The 20,845-nt window shown below is 44.0% G+C and overlaps 1 protein-coding gene and 1 long non-coding RNA gene across 4 annotated transcripts in view; one reads left to right on the forward strand and one right to left on the reverse strand.

Moving 5' to 3' along the window:
• The window catches only part of LOC122543259 (transmembrane protein 198-like), an 81,975-nt gene extending 76,523 nt beyond the window's left edge, over window positions 1-5,452 (forward strand). For both annotated transcript variants that reach the window (XM_087985608.1, XM_043681731.2), the window contains exons 3-5: window positions 318-893; window positions 1,712-1,860; window positions 3,986-5,452. In XM_087985608.1, the coding sequence (XP_087841734.1) occupies window positions 318-893; window positions 1,712-1,860; window positions 3,986-4,129 (869 nt within the window). In that variant the 3' untranslated portion in view covers window positions 4,130-5,452. The remainder of the gene's footprint in view (window positions 1-317; window positions 894-1,711; window positions 1,861-3,985) is intronic.
• A 1,634-nt stretch (window positions 5,453-7,086) lies between these two features.
• LOC122543304 (uncharacterized) overlaps window positions 7,087-20,845 on the reverse strand; it is an 89,347-nt gene continuing 75,588 nt past the window's right edge. Inside the window, exons 2-6 of one of the 2 annotated variants that reach the window (XR_006309992.2) lie at window positions 17,731-18,220; window positions 12,713-14,492; window positions 10,467-11,160; window positions 9,509-9,646; window positions 7,087-8,522 (exon numbers count right to left, since the gene is read on the reverse strand). This is a non-coding gene — a long non-coding RNA (uncharacterized LOC122543304). Of the gene's footprint in view, window positions 8,523-8,866; window positions 9,647-10,466; window positions 11,161-12,712; window positions 14,493-17,730; window positions 18,221-20,845 lie in introns of those variants that run through there. The other variant, XR_006309991.2, reaches the window with a different exon arrangement.

The following is a 20,845-nucleotide window of genomic DNA, read 5'->3' on the forward strand; positions in this document are numbered from 1 at the left end:
ACCAGTTTGGTTTGGGAACATGGTCGACATGGACTAGTTGGACCATAGGATCTGTTTCCATGCTGTATGACTCCATGATTTAACGTGCCTCAGGGTAGTGATTAAATAATTAACAAAATCTCCATCATTGTGTGGAGCTCAGAATTGGTTTTAGCAGCAATTTCTCTGCTTCATAATGTTGTTTAGGGATAGGGATTCCTGTTGTCTGTTCATTACTAAGAGTGGCATGAACCTGTAATTTAACATCAGGTTGCCTGACTGTCATTGCTTTAGTGTGGTAAAAGTGATTAATGTTACCTTTTCAAACTTTGTTGCAGGTTATCGCTGTTTCAAGGCTGTCATGTTCCTCTGTGGGCTGATGTTTGGCTCCATCATCATTTTCCTACTGTGTTACAAGGAGCGGGTTCTGGACATTCAGCTGAGTGTGGAGGCCAGTGCTGGTATTGGTCTTGGCATCGGAATCCTGTGCGGACTGGTCACCATGCTTGTCCGTAGTGTTGGGCTCTTCATGATTGGCCTCGTCCTTGGCCTGCTAGTAGCAACTGTCACCCTCATTGTGATGGAGCAGTTCTACCACCCGCATACCATCTGGGTGCCAGTGGGCCTTCTCATTGGTGTCGGCATGCTGTTTGCTGTCTTAACTTTACAGTGGCAAAAGCTCTTCACCATTATCTCCACTGCAGTTTTTGGTGGCGCCATCATTACACTGACTGTGGACTACTTCATCGAGCTGTTTTCGTTGGCAATATATGTCTATGAGAGGCTCAAGATTGCTCCTTCATTGCCCATTTGTTGGTACAGTTGGGTGATCCTTGCCATCTGGCCAGTGCTGAGTATACTGGGCATTCTGGTCCAATGGAAGCTGACAGCTGAAGGCTATTCACACACTGAAGGTAAGGCCAGCTCAAAACTGGTAGGAAAGGATTTTCTACTTCTCTACCCTCTAACCAAATAGACTGCCATGAGGATACTGTTGGAGTGATGTGACAGTGAGTGTCGATGGATAATTATTGTCTAACACAGCCTGAGCTTGCTGTCATTTAGTGCATGCACGCATACACTTTATGGCAAAGGTCACTGGGCAGTGATTGGGTTAGAAACCTTAATGATTATCCCACTCACCCCTCCCCACCACCACATGTCCCTTCCTGTGATCAGGGTAGGGTGGTCTGAGACCAATTCTATTGTTCCCAGCGCTCCTCTACTTAATTCAAGCCAGACCTGGGATCAAGCATGGTACATTGCTAGTTTGTGTGATATGGAACACACTGGATGATGATTTTAGCAACTGATTCTCACAATCAGTGCTTCAGCGTAGATATATTATGGGATTCAAAGGACTCATTAAATTGTCCTCTCCAGTTCATGTTACATTGATGCTGATCATGAGTATTTTGACTGGGAAAACCTTTTGGGACCAGGTAGAGAGAGCTGACTGGTGTTGCTCTGGGTTCAATTGTTCTACTCGTTGTTTGATGACCAGGTTCTTGCCAAAGCACATTGTTGGGTCCAATCTTCTTCTGGCCATGCTGATTTACTGTTGACTCCACTGAGAAAAGCAAATGAGAATGACAGAAGTATGACTTGGCTCAATTGTCCTATTCTTGAGTAAAGATGGAGCCATCTTGTAGAGGGTAGGTCAAGACAAGGAGAGGGAATTAGAGCTATTAAAATAAATTCTATTGCCACTAATGCTTTCTTCTTCCTGTAGTCATTATCAGTAAACGACAAAAACGAGTGCAGTTGATGAGAATACGACAGCAAGAAGCAAAGAAACGACAAAGGGCGTCTCAGGCGGAGGGCACATATCGCAGGAAGCCATACCCAGTCAAACGGTACACCGGAGACATCCTTTCACCGGTAAAGTATTCAAAGTCAAACTCTTGTCCTTGGGATATTAGAATGATAAGGGAGAACAGAAAACCTCTGATCTTAGCTTAACAGGGAGCAGAAGAATAAAAATGCTATGTTGTTATGTAGAATTACACAGGATACATGGCTCCTAAACAGGCCATTCGGCCCAAAAGATCAATTTATGGTCCACATGACCTTCTTCTCACCCTTCCTCATTGAACCCATCAGCATAACCCTTTTCCCTCATGGCCTTATCTTCCATTCAAAGGTATCTATGTGATTTACCTCAACTTCTCCATCCAAATAAATCAAACCAATTTGAACACAGGAATTGAGTCACATTCCATTCCAGTCCATGCATGCTCTGCCTGAAGCTTTCCTGGGCTCATGACCTACTGATGCTTCATCCTAAGTTGATTTCTTGGCAGTATGTGTCAGTGTTGGTTTGCCATTGCCTTCCATTCTCAGGGGCAGGCCTAAATCTACCTTGGCTAGAACAGGAATCGATCCCATGCTGTTTGCATTATTCCAAACCATACACTCTCTATTTAGCCAACTTTGCTACGAACCCCTTTTTTAAAGTCAGATAGTGAATCCAAAAATATCCCCAGTGCTATGATTAAAGGTAGATGTTGGTGTGTTCACGTGAGCGAATTATGGAAAAGGAATCTGACAGTGCGATGCAATATAGGACCAGGACATCCACTCCACATCCAGCTAGTGTTGTTCCTCTCCCTGACAGTGGTGAATCCTTGCAAGGTGTGATTCCATGAACGTCAACTATCCATGTGCCGTCCTTCAGGTGTGAGCCAAGGCAGTGAGGCTGGGATTTTCTGCTTGGCATAATCTCAGTGAAGTGCCAGTGGAATAAGAGTTCTACCATTCTGTTCCCAACTGATGTTCTATTGGTATTCCTACTTAATTGTGCAGCCTGCTTGGAGGAGCAGGAACATTACTTAACTGGAGGAAGACTGCAGGATACTATGGAGTGGAGGAAGTTGGGAGTTCTCAACCATGAATCACTAAAAGCTGGTATCCGAGTTCAGTGGGTAAAAGGGAAGGTAAATAGAATGTTGACCTTTATTTCAAAGGGAACGTAGTAAAAAAAAGGGAGGTTTTGCTAAAACTATACAAGACACCAATCAGATCACAGCTGAAATACTGTGAACAGGTTTGTGTCCCTTATCTAAGGAAAGATAGACTGACATGGGAGGCAATCCAGAGAAGGTTCATTCGGCTGATCCCAGGTATGGAGGGACTGTCTAATGAGGAGAGGGTGAGTAGATTGGGCCTGTCCTCATTGGAGTTTAGAAGAATGAGAGGTGACCTTAATGAAACATACAAGATTCTTAGCAGACTAAGGCTAGATGCGGAAAGCTTGTTTCCCGTTGGGGGAGAATCTGAGACCAGAGGGCATAATCTCAGAATAAGGGCTCCCACATTTAAGACAGAGATGAGGAGGCATTCCTTCTCTCAGACGGTAGTGAATCTGTGGCATTCTTTATTGCAGAGAGCTGTCAAGGCTGGGTCATTGAGTGTATTCAAGGCTGAGACAGACAGATTTTTAATCAGGAAGGGAATCGAGGGTGTATGGGGAAAAGGCAGGAAAGTGGAGTTGAGGATGATCAAATCAGCTGTGATCACATTGAATGGCAGAGCTGACTCGATGGGCTGAATGGCCTACTTCTGTTCCGATGGTTGTATGGTATTTTCAGGAATGTGTAGGGGCTTGGGCATGGGACAGTGTGGTTCAGGATGTTGGCTCCAGGTTTCGCTTTCTAATGGAAGTGGGTGTCAGACATGAAAACCTCAGAAACACTGGTGGAAATTCTTCAGATTCCTTCAGTAACATGGTGACTGCTGCAATTTCCACTGAAGGAAGAACATATGAGGGAAAAACAAATATCAGACAGTGAGTTGCTGGGATCTGGAATGCATTGTATGATGCAATCATTGTCTTAAATACAGAATTTGATAAATACCTAACGGGGAAAAATTGGAAATAAAGACAAAGGGAATGGGATGAATTGGCTAGCTTCTTCAAAGAACCAGCAGGGACATGATGCGTGGAACAGCCTTTTGCTGCCCTATACTTTTTTAGAGTAATTAATTTTTCTCCATGTTTCTTTAGAGCTACATTCAGAGTATCCGAGATCGGCAGACAGCGACATCCATGAGCAGTCTGAACACAAACATTCACACCGTTGTGGATCTGGATTACGACTGTGGTTCTACTGTCCCACTCACAGCCACAACCCCTGTAGTCACAGCATGAGCTAGTCACCATCGCACAGCAAGTACTGGTCAAGGTTATTAGTGAACAACCAGTTTATTTAGCTCCCAGCTGGTGACAAGTAGATAACATGTTGACACTCTAGCCATAAGTCTCCACACACCATGGTCTGTGGGTGTGTGTCTCTCTCTCTCTCTAGGAATCACAGTTCCTGCAAGTATGAAGAAATCTTTGAGTCTGTTCATTTGTTACCTGCCTGAGTATGTTTTCAGCAATCTGACTGAAAGGAGTTGAACAGGCACCTCACACTCTGCTAATGAAAGGGTGCTTGGCATGGGAGTGGCACATCACCAGTTAAGGAAGTGTGTATCTTTGTGACCCAGCAGAGAAAGTTACGTGCCCCGTGTCCAAAAGAATAATCAGGACAAGTATGCAGCTCACTTGTGACCTTGGATTCTGCCTGTTGCAGACGACATATTTTCCAATGTGCTTATCATCCACTCTCAACAGGTTGTCATCTTTGGGCCACCAGTCTGGCATTTTATGCAGCCACAATTCACATTGAATTTCTTTCTAAGCAGCCATTTAACATGTAACCTATTCAACCACTTGTTTCTCAAGCCCAAATTATTTCATGCCCTTGTCTAGTAGTTTAAAACATGTCATTGTTCAGTGGCAAGCACAATTGACCTTTAAGCAGTGAACTATCTCCCTTTAATACTGTTCCTCTAAACCTGCCTCTAACAAGTATAATCCAGCAGAGTAAATGGCCAAATGTTAAATATAAAACACAACCACTTCCTTGATTTTGTCCTCTGGTTTTCTCTGCCTGTGTTCCTCCTAATACTGATCAGAGATTTAAAATCATTGTTTGCGATGAGTACCTGTTATTTCCTGCTTTCCCACCTTTTCAAATTCCAGATCTGCATGAATCAATTCAAGATTCAAATACCACTGGAAGGGCCAGGTCTTTCCCTTCATTCTTAGATGAATGTAAATATCTCCAGTACCTCTATCTATTCAAATGGTCTTCGCACCCGGGACAACAGCTCTCAGTTGATGAAGGACAGTCACATTGTTCTGTAATGAAATGAACTCTGGATGGGAATCTGTTGGAGATAGACTGATGGCATTGTTTATCTGTATACAATTCAAAACAGAAATGTACGAGGTCGAAGGTGGATAAAGGCAGAAGGTGCACATCTCTATGGTGAAAAGACAAAACGTATTTGCATGATGAGTAATAAGCTCTCGATTCTAATTGACAGTATTACAGCCTGACCTATACCCTGTCGATGTTCTATACACTCCTGCGTGACTCCATCCACATAGACTGCATGTACCTCTTAGGTCATTTTTTTAAAAATGCAGCTCTTATTTGCAATGAAGGTAAGTGAAATGAAAAGACAGAAAAACATCTTTACGCAGTTCAGCTTGAAGGACATATGTGAATGGGCATAAAGAATGAGCAGGAGAGTGCATTCAACTTAGAAGACTGATGTGGGGAGAAACAGACTACACAATGCTTCAGTGTTGGAATATTCAATAATTCCTTAGGTTAATCTTGATAGTTATTGAAAGAGAAGCGTAAAATGCAAGGACTTTCTGTGCTGGTGAAAAGTACTGTATCATGTAGTATTTGCTTTGGGGAAGCATTTCAGCATTACCAGAAGTTTGCCAGTGACAGTTAAGTGTCAGTGCTTAGCACAGAGCAGTCTGCAGTTCCCCTGTGGACTTCAGTGTCTTGTGACAGTTGGGTTCCATTGTCAGTCCTGACCAGTTGCCATTGCAGCTCTTGAAGGTCTTGGGTTTTCAGTTTAACCAGCCAGATCAGAGAGGGTCAAACATTTTTTAGGCTTTGAATCTGCCAACTTTCAGCAGGAAGAAGGGAGAGAATTTTAAAGTATTTGAATCTGTTTCTTGAAATGTCTCCTTTCAAATTGCATTTTAACAGCCTGAAACATCTGGGGGAGCTTCTTTAGGTGAATGTGTTTGCAGTGCAGGCACTTGGCACTTGACTGAGTTTTCACTCTCTTCAGGTTCCTTCAATTCTTTGGACTGCCAGTCTTGTTGGAGGACTGTTCTGTGGGTGCTAGATGTTCTCTGATGCCTGGCCCTAGAAGCCATCCTTTCTGACCGTACACAAGAACTGTAGGAACTTCCCATCTGAACCCAGTCCCATCATCACTTGAGCGACACACACTCACACCGAGAATACTGAGGACTGTGAGGAATGGGCATTCCTAGTTGTTTTTTTTTATCTTCCCCTGCCTGGTGCAGCGGCACTTAAGGTGATCAGTGTGCTCCTGTGTTGAAAGTGGAACTCACTCCCACAGGGAGTGGTTAAACGGAATTGTATAAATGCATTTAAGTGGAACCTGGACAAGCATATGAGGAAGAAGGGGTAGAGAGTTTTATAATGATGGATTTAGATGGGATAAGTTGGGAATGGCTCGAGTGGAACATAAACACCAGTCTTATGTGATCCTATGACTGTCCCAGGTGAAATCAAGTTAAACTTGACACAGATTGGGGATTGAAACCATGGGTTCTCCTTCTCTACGTTAATCAGTATTGCACTATGCCATCAGGAAACGTACATGTTTGTGTTCATAACAGATGTTAAATATCATCAGTGACTTCTTGCAGTATGTGGTTCCATTTTTATATTGCGTCAATATTGATGTTGATTATGAGCTAACATTACACACTATTTCCCTGAATTAATTCACTTATTTTGTTTGAATCCTTTTGATAAACAATTGTTCCATTTATTCAATGTGGAGATTCTTTTCTGTAATGTTTCTGTGTGAATTATAAAGATGATTTTTACATGAGGAAGTGCCTGCGAGTATTATTTTCATGTCTTGTCGGTGAACCTGAAATAGAATGAGGTTGGGTTTAAGGATTATCTGAGGCAAGATGTGTGTGTGTGTGTGTGTGTGTGTGTGTGGTGTGGGGGGGGGGGGAGGGGGGGGGAGACGGGGGGGGGAGAGAAGAATAGAATCAAGGCAGGTAGAGCTCAAACTCAAGGTCGTTGGGTTTGTGGCAAATGCAACAGTTCATTAACTACTTTCATAATTAATACCTAGATGTCAGGAATGACAGAATTAAAAGGATAGGTTTATAACTCAGGTTGACTGTATTCCTGAAGTTTAAATCACATGAACTCCAAGCCCCGATACTTCCTTATGGTGAATGAGCAGAAGATCCAAAGGAAACACAAGCAATGCAATTATTGCTAGGTACCTTTGATTTTACCTCCCACATTGTTCAAAGCAGTGACCAGGGACTGAAAATTTATTCCTGGAGATTCTGGGAGAATGTTGGAGTAGTAACAACTCTGGGGGAAGTAATATTGATATTTGATATTAAAATTTGATTTTCATTGTTACTCATTCATGACATGTTAGCATCACAAGTTGCCCCTTGAGGAGATGGTGTTGAGCTGCCTTCTTGAACCGCTGCAGTCCAGTGATGTAGATGGACCCACAATGCCCTTAGGGTGAGAATTCCAGGATTTTGACCCAGCGACACTGAAGGAATGGCGATATATTTCCAAGTCAGGATGGTGAGGGGCTCGGAGGGAAACATGCAAGGGACGGTGTTCCCATGTATCTGCTGCCCTTGTCCTTCAAGATGGAAGTGATTGTGGGTTTGGAAGATGCTGTCTAATGTGCCTTGGTGAGTTATTGCAGTGCATCTTGTAGACAGTTTGCACTGCTGCCATTGTGCATCGGTGGTGAGGAGAGTCAATGTTGTCGGTCAAGCAAGGCTGCTTTGTCCTGAGTGGTGTCGAGCTTCTCGAGTGTTGTTGGAGCTGCTCCCATTCAGGCAAGTGGGGAGTATTCCATCACACTCCTGAGTTGTGCCTTGTAGATGTGGACAGGCTTTGGTGAGTTATTCACTGCAGGATTCCCAACCTCTGACCCTGCTCTTGTAGCCACTCTTTCTGGTGATGCACATGAACTTCCTGAACCACTCATTCAGAGGACACAATGTGGATCGCAGGCCTCAAAGATGCAATTTGAACTCATCAGATAATATGAGGAAGGTTAAGAGTCCTTGCAGCGAGGAGGAATCAAGAGTCCTTCATCACAGCATATAATTGTTTCTTTAATGATTTCTAGGTTCTTTGCATCTACCTAAATTTGGGAAAGCAGTCCAACTGTTGATTGCTCTCTGTGAAGTGAAGGTTCCTGACCTCAGTTTTCCTAGTTTAAACCTGCTTGACCTACACTTTCAATTCAATTTATGCTTCTTTGAATTTACCATTTCCGTATCATTGACTATCACATGGATTTCTTTGATCACCTGAGATCAATCATATTTACTGGAAAAATAGTAAGGCACAATTAGGATACTGGAACATTTAAATTCTACTTGCAGTCCAATTAAGAAGAAGCTTAATGATGCATTGTGATTTCTTCAAAATCTGGTAGGTACAAAAAAAACATAAAAGATGGAAACATTAGAAACTGTCCACAGTACACCAATTATAATTCCCAATCTATTTCATAACTAACTAAGTGTTACCCACTTACTAACACATCCCACTTGCTTTCCACCCCCTGAGGCCTCCACACTCACCATCCCCTCTCTACCCACCCAGCATCTCACATCCTCTCCTCGCTCACCATCTCTCCTGTTCCCTGCTCAATGCACTCTCTCTAGTCACAGCATTCCCCTCATCCCGCCCATTCCCTATTTGCCAGCCCCTCCCTGTTCACCATATCTCACCCCTTAATGTGCATCACCATTAATCAATAACTGTAGCTGCAAGAGCAGGGTCAGAGGTTGGGAATACTGTGGTGAGTAACTTCCCTCCTGACTCCACAAAGCCTGTCCACCATTCACAAGGCACAAGTCAGGAGTGTGATGGAATATTCCCCACTTGCCTGGATGGGGGCAGCTCCAACAACTTAACACCACCCAGGATAAAGCGCACTTGCCCCCTCTTGATGCCTCTGTCTGGCTCACTTTCACTCAGCGCTCTTCTCCTGCTCGCTGAATCTCTTATGCTTGTGACTGAGTCCTGCACGCTGACTCTCACACAGTGACTCAGTCATAAGTCTCATTCTGTTACTGGTGGGGCTGGCCTGTTGGGTGCCTGAAGAGCATAAAGTGTGGTGAGCCTTTTCAAATAGAGGCAATATAGGGTCCTTGCCACCTGTCTAGCCCAGAGCCAAGACTTCTTAGCCTGCACAAGGTTCAGTCACATCCATCTCTGCTCAGACCCTCTCACTCACTGCCTCGCTCTCGTGCTCACTGCTGCCCTCTGATCTCCGTCTCACTTATCCCTTCCTTTCCTGAAGCCAAAGAGAGAGCTTGAGAGAGGGTTGGTGAGGGGAAGGAGGCAAGCAAGGGAGGTTCATAGTGCGAGCTGGTGAGTCAGAGATGGACAATGAGTGGGCTGCGTACTCAATACCATTGCCTTCGATCATTCAGGCCCAGCAGTGCTTAGGCAATGCTCCGCTCCAGTGTCTTGTATGACTGTATACCTCCAGTGCTCCATGTACAGCCCGTGTGGTCATTCTGCACCATACACCACTCTGTGTCCTGTAAGAAAAATGACATCTTTGCAAATTAGAAATCTACTCCTCATTCAAAGGCACATTTTTGGCTAAGACAGTCAGTGTGAAACTTTAACATTTGCTGCTGTGAAATCTGACCAGTCAGAATTTGAGTCATTCAACCATTTGGAATGAAATATTAAAACTCTGCTACTCCAGGTTTTCCCTCTCTTTCCCTCTTGTTGTTATGTTATGCTTTGGTTACGCACAGGCATTGACCTGTCTGCCATTCACTTGTTGGTGCCATCAGGTTTGAAGTTAATAATTGTGGCCTATTTGCTGGAAGGCATGAGGGCACATCAGCAGCCTGCCCAGAGATGATGTTCTTTATGATGTATCGTACCTCTTTGATCATCGAGTATCCTCTTTTGCTCTAACTGCCTGTAAATATGTGTCTTCCTGTACTGTGTTCATTGCACTGGGTGAATAGGGAAGTGTTTTATTTCATCTTTCTGTTACCCTCTCAGTGAATGAGGTAGCGTTTTCTTTATTTCTCTCTCTATGTGAATCTCTAGGTGGGATATTTATATTTGCTCCACCCATATGTTTTATACATCCAAACCTCAGGGCCATTGAATTAACAGTAACCTTATGGAGCACATGCATGATGACACTGAAAATCGCAGTGAGATTCGGCAGATGCAGAACTCACAAACCACGACCTGTATAAGGCTATGCTGTAACCCAAGGGTGACCGAGCCAAACCCCCAGACTCTACATTGGGCTGAGTGGGAGACCCAGTCAGTGTCAGCCCGTCAACAGGGAGATTCTGAAGCCTTCACAAAATCCCACTTCTTACCACTTACCACCTTTCTGCTTTATGACCAAAGGTGCTTTTACATATCAAGGAGAAACAGAATCCTTTGTGATCTTGAAGTGTGTTGATTGAACCTCCTTGCTCTACGGTACCAGCACTGTATCCACCCGAGGTCTACATGATGAAAGGTGTCTCCTGCTGATGCTTGTTACAATTCAGAGATCGAACGTGTTGGGAGATTCTCAGCTGTGTTGTGGTCTTCTCCACAAGAATACAACTTTCCAACGTATGTATCCAGTAAAGGTATCATCCCAGAAATCACATCCATCAGAAACCCCTTTGTGTATCCCCCCAGATGACTGATACATATTCAACATTGAACCAATCAACAGGCACAGGTCGCCCTGTTACAAAACCACATCCCAATCTTGGCTTTGCTCTTCGGATATCCTGTTCCAGCAAGTAACTGACCGTCGACACATTCATGACAAAGAAATGACGTTTCATGAAGAGAGAATGTACTGGAATCATTCCACAGGCCAGGCAGCATCTGCGGAGAGAGAGAAAAACAGAGTTTATATTTCAGGTCTGTGACGTTCTGTCAGAAGTAATCCTCACCAGTTTTCCAAGTGATTGCAGAATCGAGGTTTAATGGAGATCAGGTGAAGAGGTTCCCTTTCCACTTTGGGGGAACTGATGAGGCTGTTTGAGCAGTTCATGTCCCACTGCTGGTATCCATCTCCCTACAGAAAGAGAAAAAAACACAATTTCAATCTTTCCAGCTCTGTGATAATTACTAAACCTGTACACAGCATGATCCCACAAAACCAATTTAGATACTGCTTTGATGGTAGTAGTCAAGGGGGGAACGCAAGCCAGGATTCCAGGAAAGCTCCCTTCTACAAATAGTACCATGGGCTCTTTTACATTGCAGAGTTTTGTTTAACATCGCATTTGAAAGTGGCAGTTCTGACAATGCAATAGTCTCTCAGTACTGCGCAGAAGAAAGAAACAGAATATGTGCAGGATCTGGTCTTGAGTCCATGATCTCTTACTCAGAAACAAGCTAGCCAGGGCTCACACATGTGATACAACTGGACAGGAGAACAACTCACAGCATTAATGAAATGGAGAGCAGTTGCCTCATGTTACCAGAAAGAATGAACTTGCATTTCTAAAACCTTCAGCTGTCCCAAAGTGCTTTCCAGTTAATGAAGCACTTTTTAAAGTGTTGTAGCATTTAAGAAATTAAGGACATTTCCATGACCATCCACGTTTGCCTTGCACCATCATCCTTTTTGTCATTTAATCTCTCCTGCTTTCTACCTTTTCACAGACCTTCCCAGTAACTTACTCCTGCCCTCTACACCACACCTGCATCTGTGCTTGTTTAAGCCTTATTGCATCTCTAACTTTTCCCAGGCTGATTTCTACATAGACTCTTTCTGCACGGATGCTGCCAGACCTGCCGAGTTACTTCAGTATTTTCTGTCTTTGTTTCAAATTTCCAGTGTCCACAGTACTTTGCTTTAGCAGGAGGCTGTGTTGGAGAATTGAGACAATGCACAAGGCGATGGATGTGGATCGCTCAACTTTCTCTCGTTGCAGATAACAAGTGGTTGTGGATAATCAATCACATCTTCCTGTCTGCAGTCACTCATGTTAAGTATTAGCAATTTTGAACCACTCTTATTCATCATGAGGTGGATCATGTCTCTCGGTAGGTGGACACCCACAAGTGCGGTGTTTATAGTGCCTGGCCCCCTCATACATATAGTGAAAAGTCTGCACTGAAACATACTCAAGGAAAAGCTGGCCAAATTGACCTGTCTCCCAACAAATGATAATGTCAGTCTCTCAGACGTCCTTTTTAATATACAGTTATAGATCAATGAAATTAAAGGTTGTGTGGCAAAATCCCTTCCGACCTCTCATTCCACTGACTGATCTTTGGCCATAAACCGCAAGGATGACATGGGTTGTATGATAAAGGAAACACTCACTGCCACGCAAAATTCAGGTACATCGATAAAAAAGTTCACAATCAGACAGCAGTACTGTTGATCAAGAATGTCTTTATATCACTGGGTGTAAAATGTGCGAAAGTATGAAAGGAAACTGATGTCACCGGAGAGTGAGCTGGCTGAGTCTCAGCCACGTAGGCTGAGCTGGGTTTGAGGCCCAGGGTGATAGCTGTCTGAAATACACATCAGGAACACCTCGTTAAGAGCCCTCATACAATCACACTTGTACACACTGGTCAGCCTCTTGTTTTAAAAAGAAATCTATTCCTACCTCAATGTAGAAGCTTGCTGTTTGGGTCATCTCCCTCTGACACTGTATCCATCCGAGGTCTACATGATGAAAGGTGTCTCCTGCTGATGCTTGTTACAATTCGGAGATTGAACGTGTTGGGAGATTCTCAGCTGTGCATGGTCTTCTCCACAAGAATACAACTTTCCAACGTATGTATCCAGTAAAGGTATCATCCCAGAAATCACATCCATCAGAAACCCCTTTGTGTATCCCCCCAGATGACTGATACATATTCAACATTGAACCAATCAATGGGTACAGATCACCCTGTTACAAAACCACATCCCAATCTTGGCTTTGCTCTTCGGATATCCTGTTCCAGCAAACAAATGATTGTTGACACACCAGTATTTATTTCCCATGAACAAAGAAAAGATGTTTCATGAAGAGAGAACTTGCTAGAAGCATTTCACAGGCCAGGAGCATCTGTGGAGAGATAGAAACAGAGTTTATATTTCAGGTCTGTGACTTTTTGTCAGAAGTAATCCTCACCATTTTTCAAATGATTGCAGAATCGAGATTTAACGGAGATCGGGTGAAGAGGTTCCCTTTCCTCTTTGGGGGAACTGATGATGCTGTTTGAGCAGTTCATGTCCCACTGCTGGTATCCATTTCCCTACAGAAAGAGAAAAAACACAATTTCAGCATTTCCAGTTCAGACTGGGTTGATCTGATATCAGCCAGGCCAAGGGGCAGCAATCTGATCATTGGACTTGGTGGCAGTGGACAGGATTCCCATAACGGTTTACTACCCACTGGACAGTGCTCATGTGTGGACTTCAGGAGGGGACAAGAACAGGGCCAGCTGCCTGAGAAGGTCCGTGTCTTAGTTACAACAACATCAGCAGGGGAGCAGGGCAGAGAAAAATGTCACTGTTTTGTCGAGACCAACTGGTTATGTGAGGCACAATGTCATCCTGGTGAATCTAAATATAGTCCCTGAACCACACGGAATAATGATATATTAAAAACACCATCAGCTGATTAGATGGTAGTGTGACCCATTAAGAATAATTTTATATCATTGCACATCAACGAGCAAGAATAAAGGGAGAGCAATGTTACCAGAGGGTGAACTAATTTAATTTCCAAACTGTGTTGGATTTGATGCTCAGTGTCAGGACTGTCTCAAACACCGCATCCTGACTCTCACAAAATCCCACTTCTTACCACTTACTACCTTACTGCTTTATGACCAGAAGGTGCCTTTACATATCAAGGAGAAACAGAATCCTTTGTGATCTTGAAGTGTGTTGATTGAACCTCCTTGCTCTGCAGTACCAGCACTGTATCCACCCGAGGTCTACATGATGAAAGGTGTCTCCTGCTGATGCTTTCGGAGATCGAACGTGTTGGGAGATTCTCAGCTGTGTTGTGGTCTTCTCCACAAGAATACAACTTTCCAACGTATGTATCCAGTAAAGGTATCATCCCAGAAATCACATCCATCAGAAACCCCTTTGTGTATCCCCCCAGATGACTGATACATATTCAACATTGAACCAATCAATAGGCACAGGTCGCCCTGTTACAAAACCACATCCCAATCTTGGCTTTGCTCTTCGGATATCCTGTTCCAGCAAATAAATGATTGCTGACACACCAGTATTTATCTCCCGTGAAGAACGACATCCATCAGTTTCCAAGTGATTGCAGAATCGAGGTTTAATGGAGATTAGGTGAAGAGGTTCCCTTTCCTCTTCGGGGGAACTGACGAGGCTGTTTGAGCAGTTCATGTCCCACTGCTCGTGTCCACTTCCTGACAAAAAGAAAAAAACACAATTTCAGCATTTCCAGTTCAGACTGGGTTGATCTGATATCAGCCAGGCCAAGGGGCAGCAATCTGTTCATTGGACTTGGTGGCAGTGGACAGGATTCCCATAACGGTTTACTACCCACTGGACAGTGCTCATGTGTGGACTTCAGGAGGGGACAAGAACAGGGCCAACCAGTTACAACAACATCAGCAGGGGAAATGAAATTGTTTCTTTCTCATTTTTAGGATATGGACTCTTTTTGAATGTAATAGAATTTGCAATTAATTTCCTGGGAAGCTTTTCAGTTTAAAATACTTGAAATAGCTAGCTCATGTCATCTATCACTGAATTTATGGAATAACAAATTACTTTCAATAAAGTCCTGATCAATTCCTCTTTGACACGATGGACTCCCCACTTCAACACTGACTGCAATATGCTCCTGAGTTTTGAACTTTGCCTCAAGGACCCCACCTTGCAATTTACCCCGAATTCAATGCAAACTTGGCAAATAGACCTGAGTACTCTGCTCTTGTGAGAGCCAATTTTTCCTTTACAATTGCTCTAACGTGGCTTTGATGGATTTGTTTCATTGGTGCTCAGGCTGTCAGGCAAAGGGCACACTGCGTGGAGAGGACTCTAGAATTCAGATGGGTGCATCAGATTGATTGACAAAATGAAGTGATATGACACAGTGCTATACAAGTTTGGTAACTGAAACTGGCTCTTCTGTCTATTGTTGGACAACTGTAGACAACTTTCTCTCACAGAGCATGATTGGAAAGCAATCACTAGCACTCTTATGCAGTCGAGATGAGAGTGGTGCTGGAACAGCACAGCAGGTCAGGCAGCATCCAAGGCGCAGGAAACACCGATGTTTCGGGCAAAAGCCAGGGCTTTTGTATTACAGTGAACTTTGTAAAGTTTGTAATGGTATAACCCTCCAGACTACATAGCACCATCGAATCCTTACAGTGTGGAAACAGGCCATTTGGCCCAACAAGTCCACATTGACCCTCCGAAGAGCAACACACCTAGACCCATTCCCCTACCCTATTACCCTACATTTACCCCAGACTAATGCACCTAATCTGCACATCCCTGAACACTATGGGCAATTTAGCATGGCCAATTCACTTAACCTGTACATCTTTGGACTGTGGGAGGAAACTGGAGCACCCGGAGGAAACCCATGTGGACACGGGGAGAATGTGCAAACTCCACACAGACAGTCACTCAAGGCTGGAACAATATTTCATTACTTCAGTCTTTTTTACATAATCTGTGTAAAAAGTTGCTGTATTAGATTTTTATAGCTTTAAAGTTGTAAGCAACCTTTACACTATATCTTTTGTCTTCAAAAAAGGGGTAATAAGACTCTTTCCAGACATTCAAAAACCACACAGAGAAAAGTAAATTACCAAATAGCTCCAAGAGCAGCAAATGATCAGTAATGAACAAGTGTTTGATTTCATGACAACTGAGACCTGAATATCAGTTATTGGGTCCTGACTGCATAGGCTTCCTCAAAAACAACAGGGAAAGAACAATCCAAACTATTGTCTTATCTTAGGAAAAAGTAATTCAATAACAGGAGCAAACTTTAATCAAGAAGATAGGCTTATGGATAATTGCCACTTTAAGGAAGTAGTAAGGATATAACGAGAGGTGCCATCAGTCAATATCCCTCAACCGTAAAAGCCCATTAGAGATTGATCTTATGCTGCTTTACAACAAGGCTCACCTACCCTAGGCCAATCAGCATGTAATAATGTAATAGATCATGCTGCGGCTCAGAAAGAGTTCAGTTGCTTATGAGCAGCCACTTTCAGTGACCAAAGTGCACATCTAGTTTGAACGTGAAGTAATCCTGCTGTCCAAGTGGAAGCAGAAGAACTATGAGGTTTTGGAGAGACCAGAGACTGAATGTTGACCCATTTTATAAGCTAAACCAAAAAGCGAGAGTTATAATCCATCCCTAAAGTCACAGCCCAGCGTTAACGGGTATTATTTACAGTTTTAGTAAAGTTTCCTCAGTTACTGCACAAGCTAATATTGGGATTGGAGCTTAAATTGTAATTGAAGTTTTTGACACCTAAGTTTAGCCACAATACAACTCCACAGATTCTGGCATCCCCTCTCTCACTACCTCACACTAATTGCCATCATTTAAGTGTGAATGACAATAAGCCTAAAGGATGTGAAACTGTAAATTATGCAAATTGAGCAGCATTATATTCATAGATGCATAAGCTTTCCACCAGGGGTCACTGGAGAGCAATCAGGCACAGTTCCTGAGCAGACATTGAAAAGACACGTTCTGAAAAACACAGTTAACAATTCAGTCCATGAACCCGGAAGCTCAAGTGGCATGTCCAATGGATTTCCTGCAGTGACTGTATCAGGTTCAGGGATGTTACAGGCCCTTTGAAAGTGGCTCTTCCTGTCCTTAACTCTTACACCCATCCAAATCAGACCGAAAACTCAAAATCCTCCCATGTTTACGTATAGGAGAATTCTCCAAATCAGACCTTTATTCTCTCTGAGTGGCTGTGTATTCCTTGAACCTGACAATTGTCTTGTGTTTCCACTGATCATGTAAAGATCAGGCACTCACCTATCCACTCCCCTGTTACATAGTTTGTAATTAGTTTCAAATTAATGAACGTGATGTATTCCCTAGAAGGAAGAAGTAATGATCATCACCCGGGTTGGAGACTCTTTATTCTTATTCACTTATGGGACATGGGTGTCACTGGCTGGGCCCAGCGTTTATTGCCCTGTCCATAGTTGCCCCCTTGAGAAGGTGGGGGGGGGGTGAGCTGCCTTCCTGAACTGTGCAGTCCACCTACTGTGGGTTGACCCACAGTGTCCTGTTGGGGGTTGGGGTGCAGTGTGGAAATTCCAGGATTTTGACCCTGTGACAGTGAAGCGCCTTGTAAATGGTGGACAGGTTTTGGGGAGTCAGGAGGTGAGTTCCTCAATGCAGGATCCCTAGTCTCTGACCTGCTCTTGCAGACACTGTGATTATGTTGGGAGTCCAGTTGTATTTCTGGTCGACAACTAAATAGAAATCTCCTGGAGCTCAAGGGTTAACCAGATTATCAGCATTCAGGGTTTGAGGCCCAGGGTGACAGCTGTTTGAAATACACATCAGGGACACCTAGTTAAGAGCCCTCATACGTTCACACTTGTACACACTGGTCAGCCTCTTGTATTATAAAAGAAATCTATTCCTACCTAAATGTAGAAGCTTGCTGTTTGGGTCATCTCCCTCTGACGCTGTAGCCATCCGAGGTCTACATGATGAAAGGTGTCTCCTGCTGATGCAATTCAGAAATCGAACATGTTGGGAGATTCTCAGCTGTGTGTGGTCTTCTCCACAAGAATACAACTTTCCAACGTATGTATCCAGTAAAGGTATCATCCCAGAAATCACATCCATCAGAAACCCCTTTGTGTATCCCCCCCAGATGACTGATACATATTCAACATTGAACCAATCAACGGGCACAGGTCGCCCTGTTATAAAATCACATCCAAATCTTGGCTTTGCTCTTCAGATATTCTGTTCCAGCGAATAAGTGATTGTTGACACACCAACATTTATCTCTCGCGAACATACAAATTCCACCATTTTTCCAAGTGTTTTCAACAGCGAGGTTTAATGGAGATCGGGTGAAGAGGCTCCCATTCATCTTTAGGGGACTCACCGCTAGTGTCCATCTCCCTAATGAAAGAGAAAAACACAATTTCAGCATTTCCAGTTCAGACTGGGCTGATCTGATATCATCCAGGCCAAAGGGCAGCAATCTGATCATTGGACTTGGTGGCAGTGGACAGGATTCCCATAACGGTTTACTACCCACTGGACAGTGCTCATGTGTGGACTTCAGGAGGGGACAAGAACAGGGCCAACCAGTTACAACAACATCAGCAGGGGAGTGGGGGAAGAAAATTGCCACTTGCGTGAAAATCCGTGAATCGTTATTGATTGAACTGTTCATTGAAACAAAAACATGCACAGATTTCCCCATTGAGTTCCTCCTGGGTGAAGGGGGAAATACTCATTGTCCTGTAGTGATTGGAACCATGGCTAGGTGGATCTGATTGACTATAAGATCCCTGATTGGGGCTGTGAACCTGGGCCAATCAGGGAGCCCTGGCTGACAGCTATAAACAGAAGGGGGATTTGAGGTTTGTCCTCCTCTCCCTGTAAAATGGTTGAACGGTAGGGTTCGGGGCCTAGCTTTGCTGCTCCTCTCCCTTGTAAAATTGCTGTCTTTTGTGTACAGCTGTCAATGTTTTTTGTAAACTGGTTAGTAATTTGTTTAATAAAATAATATAAACAGAAGGGGGATTTGAGGTTTGTCCTCCTCTCCCTGTAAAATGGTTGAACGGTAGGGTTTGGGGCCTAGCTTTGCTGCTCCTCTCCCTTGTAAAACTGCTGTCTTTTGTGTACAGCTGTTAATGTTTTTTGTAAACTGTTTTGTAATTTGTTTAATAAAATAAAAAAAAAAATAAACAGAAGGCTAAGGGCAGTGTTTGTCACTGGCCACCCGGGTGTTTTCCTATCTTCCTGGTGGTGGAAATTGAATAAAGATTGGTGCACTTTGTGTCTTTCACTGTGTCTCACACCTGCACACACACACCATGGGTGCTGGGGATAAAATAAGCACTACCGCACTTAGGTGGTAGTGTGGGGGTTAAATTTGAAAAAAAAAGAGAAAAAAAAATAAACAGAAGGCTAGCTGGAGGGTGGGTAGGCCATCCTGTGAACCTGAAGGTTGGTAGGCTGTCCTGAAAGCCAGAGGGTGGGTAGGCCACCCTGATGCCAGTCGCCCCGAGAGCCAGATGGTGGGTAGGCCGTTCTGAACACTGTTGTCCCGAGAAGGGGTAATCGGGACGGGCTGTCCTAGAGGTGGTCGAAAGGTGTCGGAGCAGCCGAGAGCCAGAAGGTGTGTAGGGGCGGGCTGAGATCCGGAAGGCTTGTGGGTTACCCTGCACGCTGTCGTCCCTGGGAAAGGGGACGGGCTGTCCTAGAGGTGGCTGGAAGGTGTGTCAGGGCGGACCGAGAACTGGAAGGGGCATGGGGTGGACCGAGAGCCGGAAGGTGCATAGGGGCAGGCTGCCTTAGAGTGGCCGGAAGGTGGGAGGGGCGGGGGCTTGCTGGGTCTGTATTGTATGCACTGTTTTTTATGTAACTGGATTGTCTTATGTATAAAGGTCATTGTTGCTGTCTTTTTATATTTGAAACTGGGATTTGAGGTTTGTCCTCAATTCCCTGGAAGCTGGCTGAACGGTCGGGTTTGGGGCCTGGCTTTGCTGCTCCTCTCCCTTGTAAAATTGCTGTTGTATACGGCCGTAAATGTTAACTGTTTTTTGTAAATTGTTTTGTAATTTGTTTAATAAAATATTATAAACAGGAAAAAATAAATAAACAGGAGGCTCAGAAGGGCTCCTCACTCGAGGAACTGGCTTGGAGCTGGCTGGTGACAGTTCATATACAGTGCACATGTAAACAAACGGTGACTTAATGATGGGATACCAGCGTCTGTGCAATTATTTCATGGCGACAAGAGAAAACAGCACATGCTGGAAGAGAATTTGCTCACAACAGTCGTCTTTGAGTTGGGGTAAGCATTTATGGCATCATGTCGTTATTTGGGAAGCTTGACTCATTTGATCTTGCCGTTGAAGACTGGGCACAGTATGTGGAAAGAATGTGTTATTTTTTCCGGGCAAATGACTTTGGGGCAGATGAAAAGAAATGAGTAATTCTTCTGACAGCTTGTGGACCCGCAGCTTCTTCTGTTAATAGGAGCTTAACTTTCCCTGAGGCACCAGATACTAAAACGTTTCAACAATTGATGGATTTGGTTCAGCAATCTTACAACCCCAAACCTTCTCTAATTCTGAGACACCATCGGTAGTTCGAGAACCAGGGGAAACCTGTCTCTGGATTGCAGAGCCTCATGCTGGGCATATCCTGAGCAGAGGGCCACTAGGCCAGCCCACAGCAAAGCTGAGCCTTGGCCAAGTGGCTAAAAAGTTCTTCAGGATCTGGGCCGGCAAGCCATTGTAGTTATTGCTGGTATCCAGGCTTGAGACAGCAAAGGAATCCTACGGAGCCTGAATTGAGTAAGAGAACTCAGAGGCCGGTATCCAGGAGAGTGCACACCTTGGAAAGCCCACCTACATCTGGCTTGGAACAGCTACATTGGTTCTGATTTGGATGTTGCTAAACAATCAAAATAAATGTCTGGTTAAATGGTCACCCAGTTCTAATGGAGGTTGATACCGGCACGGCTGTATCAGGGATTGTGGAACCAGTCTTTAACAAACGTTGCTCTGA

The sequence above is a fragment of the Chiloscyllium plagiosum genome, unplaced genomic scaffold, assembly GCF_037043375.1.
Source record: "Chiloscyllium plagiosum isolate Xiang-an unplaced genomic scaffold, Cpla_swu_hap1 HiC_scaffold_53X, whole genome shotgun sequence".
Taxonomy (NCBI): Eukaryota; Metazoa; Chordata; class Chondrichthyes; order Orectolobiformes; family Hemiscylliidae; genus Chiloscyllium; species Chiloscyllium plagiosum.